Here is a 16,595-nt window from a genome sequence, read left to right as displayed (position 1 = left end):
ATATATAAAAAACAAGTAAAGATTTAATTACAAATATTTCTCTTAGTTTGTAAATCTCACTTCGAATATCGACAATATCGAAGGATACGTATTATTATTATTATTATTATTATTATTATTATTATTATTATTTATTAATATTATTATTATTATTTATTATTGTTATTATTTATTATTTTTTATTATTATTAATAATTTTCTTTTTTTTCTTTTCTTTTCTTCTTAAAGGCTTCTTACAAGTATTTACAATACTATCGTACTTGATCTTTTTTTATCATTAATATTCCTCTCTTACATATGTATGTATATATATATATATATACGTATATATATATATACACACATACATATATATATATATATTCGCTCTAGAGAAAATGATATATCATCATTTATTGGAATAACTTCGATCTTTTCTTTATCGAGTGAATTAGATGGAAGTATTTCACCATATTTTCACATAATTATATATGTATATATATATGTATATATATAATATATACACACACACACACATATATATATACATATATATTTTAAGAGGTATGTATACTATATACACAAAGGTAATAATGTTGTTTCATTCGTGTTTAATCGCGTGTGTGCGTGCGTGTTCTTTTGGTCGATGATCATCGTCGTATCGGTCAACCTCTTCGACATACGTTATCAGATTCTAATTAGTAGAAGAAATCACGTTTTGTACGACGTTATCAAGTCATAGTACGTCGTACGAGATCGAGATCATTTCGAGAATGAAAAAGCGAATATCTTTCGATCTCGATTAGCTCGTGTTACTAAATTCTTCTATAGAATTAGAGACTACAATTGATCCTAGCTATACGGAAATTAGTCAAATAAAACAAATTTTTGTGCGAGAAAAAGGAAAAAATGTAAATGAATAAATAAAATAATTAGATCAATTAATTATCGGTCATAAAAATCACATAATTGTCGAAAACTAAACACGTACATATATATGAATACACACATGCAATATATATTAGAATGGTTGAAAAATAATTGCTGTTTTTACCATATATTCGATAGGTAAAAACTATAATTATTCCTGTATCAATCTAATAAATATATATATTTTTATATGCACGTGCAAGGAAATATTAAATTAAAAGGAAAAGCCATATAGCTAGGTATAATCAAGTTTTCGTAAGAAGAAGAAGAAAGACCGTGTTAAATTAACGCATTTAGGGCTTTAACGACGATCGAAAATCGCATACTAGGAAGAAATGTGGCCCCGGTAGCATGATAGATAAATAGGTGAGGGTCGCATTAAGGTTTTGTTATATAGCGTGCACACTGAACGACCGAGCCTGTGAAAGGGACTGTGCTATTACCAGAACGCAATTAAGCCAATATGGCCACGATCGATAGATAGATAGATAGATAGATAGACAGATAGATCGATAGATAGACAAATAGATAGATAGATAGATCGATAAAGTGCAAAAGGATAAATCTTATCGATCGATTGATTGAAAAAGAATGTTTCCAAAAAAAAAGAAAGAAAAAAAGAAAATAAAAATAAATAAATAAATAAATAAATAAAGAGGGCTATCTCTTTCGTGGGTATATATATGTATATAAATATAAGATGTGCGAATATGATTCTATGTATATTAAAGAGAGATAGAGTATGTGCATTCAAGTTTCGAAATAGAAATTATTATCGGAGACAACTCGAGAAATTTCAAGTCTAAATCCATTCAACTTATCCTTCGTAGAATTGTTCTAATAATAGAAACGATGATTAGAAAGAAATATCTCGATTCGATCTCGATCGGATGACTTCGGATGAAATACAAATACACGAGTCTTTCGACGATGATATCGATATACAATGTACAGATCGATTATTCTTATCGAATGAGGGGAGGGGTTGTAAGTGAGTCGTGGAATGATCATCCGTTTAAGAAGATATATATATATATATATATATATATATATATATATAACTATATATATGTATATGTACATACGATGTTTATCTTCATTTCAACTCATACTTGAGACGTATGTATTGTATCTATTTATATATCGGCGAGGTGCATCATCATCATCATATATATATATATATATATATATATATATATATATATATATATATGCATATCTATATAATTACAATAAAATGTTACATACATATATAAATTTATGAACCAATTCAATTATCATAACATTTTTAAAGAGAATTTTCAGATATTGAATTGATCCAATAAATTTCATTTTATCGTAATTAAATTATTGATCAATCACATGTACAAACATATATATATATACTTGCATATTTTAGTTCGTGTATATATGTATGTACGTATGCACATATGTATGTATGTATCTATGTATGTATGTATGTATGTACGTGTTAAATTTGTCTGCCTTTATGCGTACAGTAGTTTCCTGATTTTGTTGGATGAAAGAGGAAAATCGTTGACAGCCCCCAGTGACAGAGATAGATAGATGGATAGATAAATAGATAGATAGAGAGAGAAAGAGAGAGAGAAATAGATAGATAGATACAGATAGAGAGAGAGAGAGAGAGAGAGAGAGAGAGAGAGAGAGAGAGAGAGAGACTCGGCTCGCTCCCCGCGTGCTTCGGACGTTCGGTTAGCTTGTAAAGAGTTGTTGTTGTATATTTTTTTCTTCTTTTATTTTTTTTTAGCGCAAGGGGTTGTTTGCGACCCCACACACTAAAGGGCGGTGGTGCGCAGGTAGGGACAGCGCTGTAGCGACAGGCCCCGGGGCCCCAGCTCCTAAATGGCGTTAAGAGCGCGCGAATCTTGCTGTTGGCGACGTCTCGACGCACTCCCATAATCAGCCACGTATGATTCCTCTTCGGTACCATAATCATGTTCTCCACGATCCAGACGATCACGATCCATCCTTTCCAAACGTGATCTTCTCGTGCCGCCACTCATGTGTCCGCTGCCACTATACGAACCTATTTAAATTTTTTTTTTTTTTGGAAAAGAAAAAAGATTTACATTTGATTAGATCAATTGGCGATATCGATTGGCTGATTCTTTTTTTATTTTAAAGATCCATGCTTCGGTGGTTCGTATAATCTTTATATTTTTTATTTTCTTATTCTTCTACAGAAATTTGTCTTGTTCCGACTCTTTTTGATCATTCGCGTGTTGATTACTTTTATTTATTTATTTTTTTTTTATTTTGGTATTCGTTTCGAAAGAATTTTCTCGCGAAGGAAGTTTCCTTTTTCTTTTTGTAATTTTTTTTTTTTTATCAACTTCGTTTTCTGTATTATTTATATTCCAAGAGGAATGTGATATTTTGTAATGAAAGAATTGTTTGTGGAGAAAGTCGCGATATAAAAAATGTTTTCGAGACAAAATTCGAAAGATAGATTTAACGAGACGAATAGAAAATTTTGTCCGAAGCGTGGATCTTCGAGAAAAATTATTAAAAAAAGAAAAAAAAAAAGAAAAAAGAAAAGAAAAGAAAAGAAAAAAAAGAAGCAGTTTGAAGCATTTTGCAATCCGTTAATATTCTACAAGAGCATCAGGGATCAGTACAGTAATTATTACATACGTAAATAGATCATACGTCAGTACATCAACAACATGCGCAATCTAACAAAGAGCAATGCATGCACGAGATATATATAGTATCGCAAGCTGGAAAAGAATAAAATAAAACAAAACAAAACTTAAAAAGAAATAAAAAAAAAAAGATATGTTCGTAGATCGCGTTGGTTATTTTGTGAAAAGTGAATATACATTTTTAAATATGTTTTTCTAAATCTTATTAAATCTCTCACTTCGACGTTCGAATAGATTAAACAATTGTACGATCGATCGGTTTTCCAATCGTCGAGTTTTTGGATGTGAAGAGAAAGAAACACAAAAAAAAAAGAAAAAAGAAAACTAGAAAAGAAAAGTAGGCATCTATCCAATGATTTAGATGATCAGGTAAGACTGATTAGACCGATCCAACGCCGTTAATATCTACTGATTAAAACTATTCTATAATTTCCTATTCTATGTGAGAAATATATTTGCGAAACGTGGTATTTGCCAGACAAACGGTAAAAGAAGGAACAAAAAAAGAAAAGAGAAAAGAAAAGAAAATAATAGGAGACTTGACAGAGGTTGTTGGCGTGATAGTGATGGATCGATAATTAAAAGGCTAATTCAAAGAAGGATCAAGAAAAATCAAAATCTGTCAAATCCGACATAGAAAGAAGGGCAGCGGAGTGGGGGAATTATGGAGTAACTAACAAAATAACCGGGAATAAATAAATCAATATATTATATATATATGTTTTGTTTCCTCTTTCTCTCTCTCGTTCTCTCTCTCTCTCTCTCTCTCTCTCTCTCTCTCTCTCTCTCTCTCTCTCTCTCTCTCTCTCTCTCTCTCTCTCTCTCTCTTTGGGCCCCATGCACCAAAACCCAAGTTCAGGGTGTACTTACAACGCGACCCTTTGACAAAGTAGATTTTCTTTAATCACAAATAGTTTTTATTATTTTTTTTCTTTCTTTTTTTCTCTCTCTCTCTCTCTCTCTCTCTCGCTCTCTCTCTCTCTCTCTCTCTTTCCTTTTTTCTAACAATCTCGATTTTCAATCCCATATTAGAAGTTTTTTATCCATGCTTGACAAGGATGAAGAAGAGAAGTAGAGAGAAGGCCCCGAACTCTCTTAACACTCGACTCTTTGGGACTCTTCGATTCATCAGTTCTGACCGGTCGTGCTGAGCCGGCCCTGTTTTCGGATGACCCCCGTCGCAGCCACCGCCTCCACGATGACTTTTAGACAAAGATAAAGAAAACAGAGAACATCGGAGTCAGAGCTTTCAGAGATCTTCTTCTTATTTTTTTTTTGTTCTTTTTTTTTTGTTCTATTTCATTATTCTTTTTCTTTAAATCCTTTTTTGGGGGGATTTTTTTTTTCTTTTTCCTTCCTTAACTTTTCGCATTTTCTTCGCGCGATTATATAGGTATCATTATATTATACGTATATCTTTTTTGTATTAAATTTTTTTTTTACCTATATATATATATATATATATATATATATATAGTAGTATATAAGATAGTAGTAGGCTAGTCAAGTAGTATTTTTTTTATTTTATATATATATATATATACGCGCGTGCGCATCACAGCTGATTTGAGTTGTGTTAGTCTGGCGTGGCTCTAGAACACGCGTGGACTTAGAGATGGTATATGATATAGTAATTGAATTGTCCAGAATATTCGTGCCTATTGTCTTAGATATAAAGATTGTAACGAATAAAATAAATTAACGAAAAGAAAGAAAGAAAAGATGTATTCGACCTTTCATACATACATATATTATATATATATGAAGAAACGGCACGAATTTTCCGGACAAGCCAATAAAATGAAATGATTATACGAATTAAAAAAAGAAAAAAGAAATAAAATCCCGGAGGATTAGACACGATCACGTTTTCTATATATTGTATATATATACATAAAAAAAAAGAAAGAAATCCTATAAACTGACTTTAAATCCACTCGTGTGTCCGTGTGAGCCTATAATAGACAAGTAGTAGAGAGCGTAGCGTGCACGAGAGTTAAGCTTTTTTTTCCTTTTCTTTTTTTTTTTTTAACATTTCTTTTAACATTAACGAGAAGAAAAAGATTCGAATAGAAGAAAAATTCGTTTCTGTTTATGTATATTTTTTTTTTCTTTTCTATTTCTCTTTTTTTGCAAAACATAAAAAAATAGAATTATTGAGAACGTTTTTAAGAAGCTAACAGGAAGAAGGTCATCGCGGCCCGATCTCTCTATCTCTCTCACACTGCGATGGATACACGTTTGTGGTGGCATAAAACGTTGCTGAAAAAAAAAACATAAAACGTCAGATCGACGATTACCAAAAAGAAAAAAAAAAAAAGAAAAGAAATTGAGACGATCAGAGAAGAGAAAAAGAGATGCGCTCTCAAAATTATCGACGTTGTTAAAATTCTTCTATCCTTTTCATACGTAAATTATTATAGAGGGTGGGCCAATATGTCGTAAGTTTAAAATAAAAAAGATTACTCTTTTTCGAGATTCTTTTCGACGTCCTTTTTTCGAGAAGCTAATTTTCCTTTTCAAATCGTAAAACTACAAGCCTAAAAAACTTTTTTACAGTCTGAAACGAAAAAAAATTAGGCCCTAAAAAGTATCGAAAAAAAGCAATTGCCTTGTATTATCTAAGATCTTCTGGTCCATCCGGTATACGTTCAGTTTCTCTATTTTCATATGTGTATGTATGTGTCTGTGTATATATACGTGCTTCTAAATACATTGAATATATATATATATATATATATATATATATATATATATATATATATACATACATGCAGCAGCTACTATATTACCGACATAATAAAATGACAGTTATGATTTTTAATAGAAAAAGAACAGAGAAAAAAAGATAAAAAGACACATTGTCTGAGTATTTACAAAAGTTATAATAAATAAATAAATAAAGAAGAAAATAAAAAAAGAATGAATTCCAACATCGAAAGCGTGTCATAGAACAAGAAATTTGTTTATAAAAAAAGAAAAAAATAACGTGTACGTACATATATTACAAAATAATTGACAATTCGTCACTTGTCTAAGCTCATTCATATTCATCTAACACAATTAGGCGAACGAGCATCCTCCAGAAAAATAAATAAAAAGAACAGATCTACGAACTATCGCGTTGATTTTCAATGGAAATATTTATGACGATAAATCAAAAATAATAAAGAAAAAAGACAATGAAAGGTAGAAGATGCGTGCATGCAACGTTCTTTTACGTGCAATCCCGAAGATAACGACGATGAATACAGAGATGTGTTATCAAAGAGGAAGAAAAAAAAAATAAGTAAAGACAAAAAATTGAAAAAAGAAAAACAGAGAGATGTAAGAAGTGAAACAGATAAAGAAAAAAAGGGGATGCAGCGATGCGCGCTCGAAGGAAAAGGTTTAAGTTACCTCTTGGCTCGTGGCCGTAGTAACTCTCGTGATGGGCACCTGAAGGATTAAGAAGAAAGTGTCGAGTGTTAGTAGACAGAATAGGGGATTTCGTTAGAGAATTTGGAAAAAAAAAGAAACAAAATTAAGAAAAAGAAAAAATACAAAAAAAAAACTATCTGCTGAAAAGTTTCAAGGGGGGGGGGGTGATGAGGGCGGGGTTGAGGGCGAAAGGTTTAGGAAAAAAACGATACAGTTAACAATTTTTCTTACGAGAAAATTATACGTTCGAACGATTAATATTGTATATATATATAATGCAGAATGTCGAAGACTGTCTGCTTAAATTCAAGTTTTTTTTCTCTTTTTGATTTGTTCTAACCGGCACTCGAGTCTACTCCTTTTAATTTGTCGAATATAGAGCGACTTCCTGTTGTTAGCTTCGATGCCGACAACAAGAAGAAGATGCATTAATGACCTTAAAAAAAAAAACAGAAGAAAAGAAAAAAAAGATTGTTCTACATCAGACAGGGCACGATCTTGAATTTTTGAGAAAGTTTCTACGTTAAATAAATTCGAGTGCCGAAAATGATCCTTTTTTTTTCTTTCGATAAAAAAAAAAAGAAGAAAAACAAAGAAAGAAAAAAAGAAAGAAAGAAAGAAAAAAGATCTATAGGTTCGGACATCATTCGTTTCACCGATGAATTGCAAATATAAAATACGATACCTGGTGTTACGCGAGGAGTTAACGCGTCGACTGGTGCATCAGGTGCCGGCATTGCACGTGGTACCGCTGCAATTACCGGAGGATGGGTAGCTCTCCAATAAGCTTCGAGATATTCGGCTACATGCTCACAAGCATCCTCCAATTGATTTTCATCGAGGATTACGTCGAACATTTCCGGCGGACATTGCGCCAATTTTTCTGCCGCCACCATTTGGACGTTTAAATGCCTGATCTGAGATTTTCCACGGGTTTTGATCAACCTTTGCAAAACCTTGGGCGACGAGATCTTCAAATATACGATTGTAGGTGCCAAACTGGTTTTCGCCAATTGCGATGGATGATTGATCGTGTCACAATCCAAAACTACCAACTAAAAAAAAAACCATATATATACACATACACATTTATAGATCGATAAAAAATTAATTTTTAGAAAAGCAATTATTTGGTTTTAAACAATTAACCTGAAGTGTCCTCGCCAGCTCAAAGATCCTCTCGATCTCTGTTTGAACCTCTGCCAAACAACTACTTCTACTCGTCGATCTCTCCATGATCGCTCTTTTGGTGGGATTATTAAGTAATGATCTTTTTGCTAATGAGATATCGGCCATCACCCTTGTTATAATAATCCTATAAAAAGAAATTAATAAGAGAGAAAAAGTGAGAGAAGGAAGAGTACACTCGAACGGTATCTAGAGAAAAAAAAGATATAATAGAAGATTTCCGTGATATTATATCGTACCTTCCTTCGAATCGATGCTTCAAGAAGTCGAAAAGTGCCTTCTGCATCATGTCCGTCACCTGGTAGCCCTTCAGAGATGGTCCAACGAGGACAACAGGCCTCATAGAAGGTACAACGTCGTAAGGTGTCGTTGTCTCCTGAAAGAAAAGAAGAAATAAATAAATTTAAAAAAAAGAACGATCGACGTTAAATATCGTTAAATAAACAAACAAAAAAGTCATCCATTTTTTAATGAGATTCAAGATTCAAGAAGTATATTTCTAACGTTACGTAGAACTTCGTGAACACGTAATGCATACATTGATACGTTGAATACAGTTATTATTATAATAATGATCACGGTCGTTCGAAACATGCGATCTAAGTTGCTCTCTTCAACGGCCAAAGCCTTGGAATTTTATTTACTATAAGTACTATACGCACTCGAATAACATCTCGAAGCGTGACGTGGTAAATTACTTTGGCCAAGCATCACGATAAATTTTCTAATCTCTCATTGACTAGTAGAACACTACATCTATCGCTCTTTCTAACGGTGTCACGTTTTCTTTTATTTTCTTTTCTCTCGTTTGTCTGCACGTACTTAGATATTTTTTGTCTTTTGTACGTTTGATTTTTCTCTCTTTTTTCTTTTTCTTTTTTTTTAAATGTTTTATATAAATTTGTGTTTCTTCTTCGTATTTCTTCCCTTGTAAAAACGTCGATAGTACGCGTATAATAACATTTACAGCTCGCACAAAAAATACACTATCGGATCAATTTTTTATTTGGGAAAATTTAACGATATAAGGATTTAGGATTTTCGTCGTTCGATTTACCGGCTTCTTGAAGAAATTCTTTCGTTTTTCTTTGGCTGGAGGTGTTGTCAAGGTTGCTTTTCCTGGTCTTACGTTTCCAACGCTGTCGTTATCGTCACCTGTTCAGAAAAAAAAAGAAAGAAAACAGAATATTTTTAAATCGTTCCGAAATTATATTTATTGTTGTTGTTCTTTTTTCTTCTTTTCTTTTTTCTTTTTTTTTGGTAAGAGCCGCTCGAAGGAGTCGCTCCGTCTCCAATTGAAAAAAAGAAAGAAAGAACCATAATAAATAAGCTTAGAAACGCTTGCTTGCTTTGGTGCATAACTAATACCTAAATTCATCATACGCTCGCTATCATAGCAGCAAACTACCAAGATTCAGCTACAGCTATTTTCAATGCTAAAAAATCGCGAGCGTGTTGAACAAATTTATGTGGCCGTCTGTGTATTTGTGTATATGTGTGTGTGTGTGTGTGGGAGTGAATGAGTGGGTGGTTGGATGATCGTTTGTATGTATGCGTGTGCGTGTGCTTGTGCGTGTTTTTTACTTTCTCCGTGAATGTGAAAGTTGAACGCCTAAATCAAGCCTGATTTGAACTCGATCGGTGCTACGAACAAGCTGAGTTGGTTAATAGATTTTTGATTCATAAAAAAAAAGAAAGAAAAAAAATAATAATAATAATATTCACCTGTCGAATTCGTCGTAAACATTTTTTTATTTTCTTTTTAGTTTTTAACTTTTTTTTCTTATCTGCAATAAATATTTTTCATTGAGGAATAATTTTTAATCAGTATTATCTACGACGAATTCTCTCTCTCTCTCTCTCTCTCTCTCTCTCTCTCTCTCTCTCTCTCTCTCCCTCTCTCTCTCGATCGAATTCATAACATTCGCATGATCATGCAATTCGATAGTCGTTTTAAAACTAGACTCCATAACTTTTTCGTTGAACAGTGCGGTGAATGAAATGTCACGATTTGCAAGGTAAGAAAGCCTATGAGAGAAAAAAAGGGATCCAAACTGTAATGTATGTATGGATACGTGTAACTATTGTCTATATATATATTTATATATAGTATTTGTATCGTATATGTGTAAATAATAAAAGCCATTGCATGTAAAATATCGTGTGTGTGTGTGTGTATACATATCTTCATTAACAAAAAAAAAAAAAAAAAAAAAAAAGGAAAGAAAAAACGAAAAAGAACGAAAAATAAAAAAAGACGAAGTTACGTGTTCAGAGATAAAAGGGGTTATCAAACGAATCGTGTGCTTCACGTGTGATTACTATGTTTTTCTATAGCGTGTTAATTTTTTGGTGTAAAATTTTCGGATAATACGAATTGAAAGTTTTGAAAGGAAGATACTTAGGATTTTTGTTTGTCTCTCTCTCTCTCTCTCTCTTTCTCTTTTTTCTCTCTTTTTCTGTATCTGTCTCCCTCCCTCTCTCTCTCTCTCTCTCTCTCTCTCTCTCTTTCTCTCTCTTTCTCTTTCTCTTTTTCTCTCTTTTTCTCTGTCTCGAAAACGAATGATTTTGTTCAAGGACGGTGTCCCATCTGATCCCGGTAATCACGTGGCCGTCTGAATCTCGGTCGTCAGGATCAAAAAAGAGCCAGTGCCGAGAACAGGCACACCCGGTAGATAGACCGTGGATTTCAGGGGGAAAGAAAGAAGGACGTGCTAGGATACCTGGTGTAGGTGGCGTGGAACCACGTGAAGGCATACCACTCTCGCCAAGGTTCCCTGAAGACCCTCCTCGTGCTGAATAGAGACCTTTTGTACCACGTGCTGCGCTAGCCTGCAATCTCAGTGCCTCTAATTTCACTGGGGATGGTATAAAACCGACGTCACAATTTTCTTTCACGAGCCTCCCGATCCACCAGTTGTTGTCATATTTTTCCTAAATATTATATAATTATTATATATTATATTATATTATATTATATTACATATATAGAGAGAGATATCTATAAATATATTAGCATTGATTTTTATTACATTAGATATGTATTTCTTTTCTACCGTTATCTTTGTATTGTTATTTTATCTGATTATTATTATTATTATTTGTGTGTAAATGTTATCAAGTATCGATTTTTTTTTTCTTCTTTCCTACGTTTCCTTATCGTTCATATCTTTTTACTTTTCCTTGCCCTAAATAATAACGTTATAATTATTTTGTAAGCAAGAGTATTTTTAATCGCGATTTATAATATCGTGTTATCCCTTTTTTTGGTCTTATCTTATCGTGAAGATGAGAAAGACGAGGGTAAGTATTAAAGCAACGACGTGGAAACGTGCCAAAATCGATTTTAACATAGCTGGAACTTCTTCCTATTTCTGACGTAAGAGAATCACTATACTATCTCACTTTCGACGAATTTTCCGAGAGGAGAGTATGATATAAGTCAAATTGGAAAGAAAAGAAAAAAAAATACAAAGAAAAAAAAAAGAGAGAAAGAAAAAAAAAACAAGAAGGGAAGAAACATATTTCTAATTTATCTTGACGCATCGAAAAAAAAAAGAAAAAGAAAAACAAGAAAAAAAGAAAAAAAAGAAATCGATTTTAACATGGCTTTCCTTCGTCCTATTTTCATTTCGATAAAATATTTTCGAGAGTATGATGAGTTAAATTAAATAGAAAAACAATTATACATACATATATATGTGTCTATATACATCTAATTTTTCTACAAAAATGTACTTTTGATTATTTTCGTTTCTTTTTTTACCTTGATGTGCAAAAATTCTCGGACCTCGAAGCTAACAGCCGAGCCATGGACAGGCGAATCATCGTCGGCGGATCCGTCATAGCTCACGTTTGTCCGCACTGCGAACGCTACCGGTTTCGTCTAAACAAATCGGAGTACAATTCAATGATGGATATACATCCTACGTCCATATAATAAATAATTTAAAAATAAAAAGATGATAAAGAATAAATAAATCAATAATACAAAACTCGAGAAACATAATAATACATGTTTTAATATCAAAGTTATTCCGTCTTTCTTTTCAATCGTAACCATAGATGTGTATATACGTCATAGAGCATACCCATTAGATTTAAATTAGACGATTATTATTATTGTAATATGACATGGACAGGTATACAATATGTATCTATATATAGATATATTTATCGTAATGATCATTCGTTTTTCTTCTTTATTACTTTATCCGTCTACGTTCTCGTTAAATCTAAAATTATCTTGTCAGAGAAAATTGTCGTCTAGGGTAAAGAGAAAAATGTTTCTGTCTATTTTTTTTGTTTCTTTCTTTACTAAAAAATAAAAAAAAAAAAGAAAGAAAAAGGAAGGGGAAAAAAAAACAACCGATCGATCGATATAATACGTAGATGAAGAAAATAAAAAGAAAAAAAGAAATAAATAGATCGGTATTAGTTTCACGGTTGAGATCGGTGGATCGTCTAAACGCTAGAACGCACATTGCATAGACGACTAACAATAACAGTCGTTTGATAAAAAATAAAAGAACGATAGGTGCTCTGTTAGTCTCTTCGTTTTTGTTGCGACCGACCGTCCTGGAAGGTCGTGTACCGTCAATCAATATCACCTTCTATATATCTCTCTCTCTCTGTCTCTCTCTTTCTCTCTATCTATCTATCTATCTTTATCTATCTTTTTTTTCTTCTTTAAGCTGATTGATCGAGTTTAGGTTCTCTCTCGATACTTTTTTCCCTTCCTTTCGCGACATCGATGATGATCCTTTGCTAGTTTATACTCTTCTGTCTTAAAAAAAAAAAAAAGAAAAAGAAAAAGGAAAGAAACATTTTTCCCATCGTACAATTACTTCGTCATTCGCGTCCAATGTAATATAACAAAATTGCCTTAATGATTATTGTCATTAGAGAGAGGGAGAGAAAGAGAGAATAAAAGAAATAAAAGAAAAAGAGAAAAAAGTAGGATAGAAATTATTTAATTTGTTTGTTTGTTTTTCTTACTTTTTTTATGGGGGAAGGATAGCCACAGTAACGTCATAGGATATTTGTACAGAAACGATCGATACTTTCTCTCTCTTTTTCTACTTCTCTTCTTTTCTTTTACATTGTTACGATAGAAAGAGAAAGAAAAAGAAAAGTACGATGCAACTTGAAAGAGAGAGAGAGAGAGAGAGAGAGAGAGAGAAAGGTAATAGTAAAGAGTATGAAGCAAATTAGAACATATTATAAAGGACAAATAACTCACCCTGGCTTTTTCTAGTTGATTAAGGGCCTGCCTCTCTTTCTCACGTCGTAAGTTCTCCTTCTCCTCGTCCAGCGAGAGATCCGAGCTCGGCTGTGAGTAGTTCGAGTCCGCCGAGCCCTTTAAATCAACACATTATTTTTTATTATTTTTATTTTGTTTTACATTTCTCTTCTCCTTCTTTTTTTTTGATATTTTCAATATCACGCATATCTTACGTGACGAAAGAAATAACATCGGCGTTAGGTTGCGATTACATCGTCGAAAAGTAAAATGAAAAGAATGTCACGAAGCAAGGGCGCTTCGAACGAAATAAAAAAAAAGCTTCGTCAAAGCATTTCGAAAGCTTTGAAAAAATTTCTCAAGGTCCGCTTCAAACGAGTACCATTGAACGTTGAAAAGAAAAAGAGAGAGAGAGAGAGAGAGAGAGAGAGAGAGAGAAAAAATAAGTCTTTTTATCGATTATTAATTTTCAATGATTAAGATCAATACGAAATTGCGATCTTTGTGATCGGGTATACGAAGAAAAATGGTCAATGAATAAACGTTTATACTTTTCCAAATAAAAAGTTGTAAGAAATAATAAATAATAAATTGTAATAATCATTCTCGTTAACGATATCATATTTTATCACGTTCCAAAGGAATTCAAGGTATAAAGAAAGAAGAAAGCTTAGAGAATTTTTCGATGATCATTATATTTTAACGATGATCTATTTTTTCTGTAAGAATGATATACGAACTCGGAGATGAAGTTGAAGAAATTATAGAAAAAGAAACAACAAAAAGATATACGAATGTTATATATAGTATCAGACAGAAAAGAAAAAGAGACTTTTCTCAACAGGATATAATATATACGATATCTCGTAGGTACTACATCGTGATTTACAAGACGCATACATCTAATAATCTGTCATCATTACTCAACGAGTTACATCGAATATTTTACGAACATGTTTTGAACATTATAAAAACATTTTAAAAATTCGACTTTTAAAGATCCTTATTAATTAGCGATTAATTAGAGTCGTGTTGTTTTTGTCTCTTCTTATTTCATTTTATTCTTTTTTCTTTTTCTTTTCTTTTTTTTTTCTTTTTTATAAACGTAAGACGATTTACGACGTCATTGTGCGACTTACAGAATACGCAGGTCCAATTCGTCACGTCTATTTTTCAACGGGTTACGTATAATGTTTCAAAAAATATATTGTGAACGAGAGGATACTTGTAAGAATTTACATTTGATTCTACATCCAATTAATGATTAATTAAAATCGAGTTTTCGAATGATCCATGGTAAAATAATGATTTACGTTGTCATATTGATTTACAATATACATAAACATTTGTCATTTGTCATCCATTTGACATTTTACAAATATGTATATATGCTCAATATGATGAAACATTTTAGACTTAACACGATACATTCTAATTAAAAATTAATCAATTAAAAGGAGTTTTAAGGTAACAAGAAGAACCTCGACGAATGTGTTATCATTGCTAATAGAATATCTTTAATGAAATCCTCGTGAAAATTTTTATATCGTCTTTTCACAAAGATATTACAAATTATCGATCACTACGTTCTGTTTCTTATTATCCAATCGGAATAGTTTGACGATTAATAAGTATATGGAAGAGCATATCTGTAGCATTTCAAGGTCATTCATTATTCATAGCTTATCCACCTTAACATATTTTTATTCGTTGTTGTCAAAAAACTAAAGATAAAAATAAAGAGGAAGAGAAAGAGAAAGAGAAAGACAGAGAAAAAGACAATTATTAGAAAGAGAAAAACAGAAAAGTTTGAAAAGAATAGTCTTCGTCTTTCCTCACCTCGACGAGACGAGACGAAGGAGCTTTCCATAGAACGAATTTACTCGGTCGGGGGGTCGTAGCCATGCCAACGGCCTTTGCTTACCCCTCGCATACCCACCCCCCGTATAACTAGTCTCTGTATTTCTCATGTACATGTGTCTCCTCCTTCATGCTTTCGACAGACCACACCATAGTCTAGGATCACACTACTATTACTATCAAGACCTTCTTCTCACAATCAGAATAGAACGTAAGCAATTTCTGCATTCGCATGCGTCGAAATTCGAAGGAGATACTTGAATGGAAATAACTCGAGTATTTTCTTCAAGCTATATATTATCTATACACACATATATACATATATATATATATATATATATATATATATATATATATATACGTGTAAATGTATGTTTGCATGTACGTATGTATTCTTGATGAGGGGAAGAGAGATGGAATTTTTTTAGTATTTACATATATATATTTCTATATTTTTTTGATAGCCAGTTTAAACATAAGCCAATAGAGTCGATTCCAATAGATAGCAAATTACTCGTATATCTATGATATGTACATTGTTAGGATTATTTCTAACGAATTAAAATAAAAGTCATTACGAATGAAAGAGTATTCTATTCGAGAATTTCACGAATCGTAAATATTAGTGATAGAACAGAGACGTGTAATAGACGGAGGATTTAAAAGGGGATACCTAACAATGCCGTTATTTCAATAATTGTATTAGAAGATTACGTAGAAGTTTTAAATATAACTATCGATCTTTTCGATGATTTATTTATACCAATGAAGGATTGTAGAATGATTGCAAGATCTCTCTCTCTCTCTCTCTCTCTCTCTCTCTCTCTCTCTCTCTCTCTCTCTCTCTCTCTCTCTCTTATCTTTTATGCTGCAAAGAAATTCTTTGAAAACTCTTGGTTTGAGGGTTATTATCTCAAGGACAAAAAAGATATATATCTTACAATGTCGACAAAGTGCATATAACCTGTCGCACGGTTTAACGCTTGATAAAGCAAACAGCAATGGCTTCGTATGATAAAGAAAAAGCGATAAGGATATAAAGGATTTCGAGTTTGCGTTGCCTTTTTTAACATGCTCCGTCGGTTTTACTTTACGCCAGGTTTAGCTAATGTCTAACTATATAATGACGATGATTATCGATCGATTATGTCCTATTTAAAGAAACTGTAGAATTGTTCTTGTTGTCATTGTCGTTGTTGGTGTTACTGTGTTGTTTTTGCGTGCGTGCGTGCGTGCGCGAACACGTGCGCCTGTATATTTGTGCTTCTTTCTTTCCTCCTTTTTTCCTATTTTTTCTTTTTTGTTTTTTT

At 32.4% G+C, this 16,595-nt stretch overlaps 1 protein-coding gene across 15 annotated transcripts in view; it reads right to left on the bottom strand.

Moving 5' to 3' along the window:
* Nucleotides 1-2,103: 2,103 nt before the first annotated feature.
* Nucleotides 2,104-16,595, bottom strand: part of LOC122635663 (voltage-dependent L-type calcium channel subunit beta-2) — a 68,871-nt gene continuing 54,379 nt past the window's right edge. For 9 of the 15 annotated variants that reach the window (XM_043826129.1, XM_043826132.1, XM_043826143.1 and 6 more), the window contains 9 exons: nt 13,426-13,542; nt 11,950-12,069; nt 10,907-11,117; nt 9,241-9,338; nt 8,423-8,559; nt 8,145-8,310; nt 7,681-8,050; nt 6,975-7,013; nt 2,104-2,956 (listed from right to left, as the gene is read on the bottom strand). In XM_043826129.1, coding sequence (XP_043682064.1) covers nt 2,769-2,956; nt 6,975-7,013; nt 7,681-8,050; nt 8,145-8,310; nt 8,423-8,559; nt 9,241-9,338; nt 10,907-11,117; nt 11,950-12,069; nt 13,426-13,542 — 1,446 coding nt within the window. In that variant the 3' untranslated portion in view covers nt 2,104-2,768. Of the gene's footprint in view, nt 2,957-4,547; nt 4,778-6,974; nt 7,014-7,680; nt 8,051-8,144; nt 8,311-8,422; nt 8,560-9,240; nt 9,339-10,906; nt 11,118-11,949; nt 12,070-13,425; nt 13,543-16,595 lie in introns of those variants that run through there. The other 6 variants (XM_043826130.1, XM_043826133.1, XM_043826131.1 and 3 more) reach the window with 4 other exon arrangements.

The sequence above is a fragment of the Vespula pensylvanica genome, chromosome 19, assembly GCF_014466175.1.
Source record: "Vespula pensylvanica isolate Volc-1 chromosome 19, ASM1446617v1, whole genome shotgun sequence".
Lineage (NCBI taxonomy): Eukaryota > Metazoa > Arthropoda > Insecta > Hymenoptera > Vespidae > Vespula > Vespula pensylvanica.
Note: the sequence above shows the minus strand (reverse complement) of the source record. Positions and strands in the feature narration are given on the sequence as shown.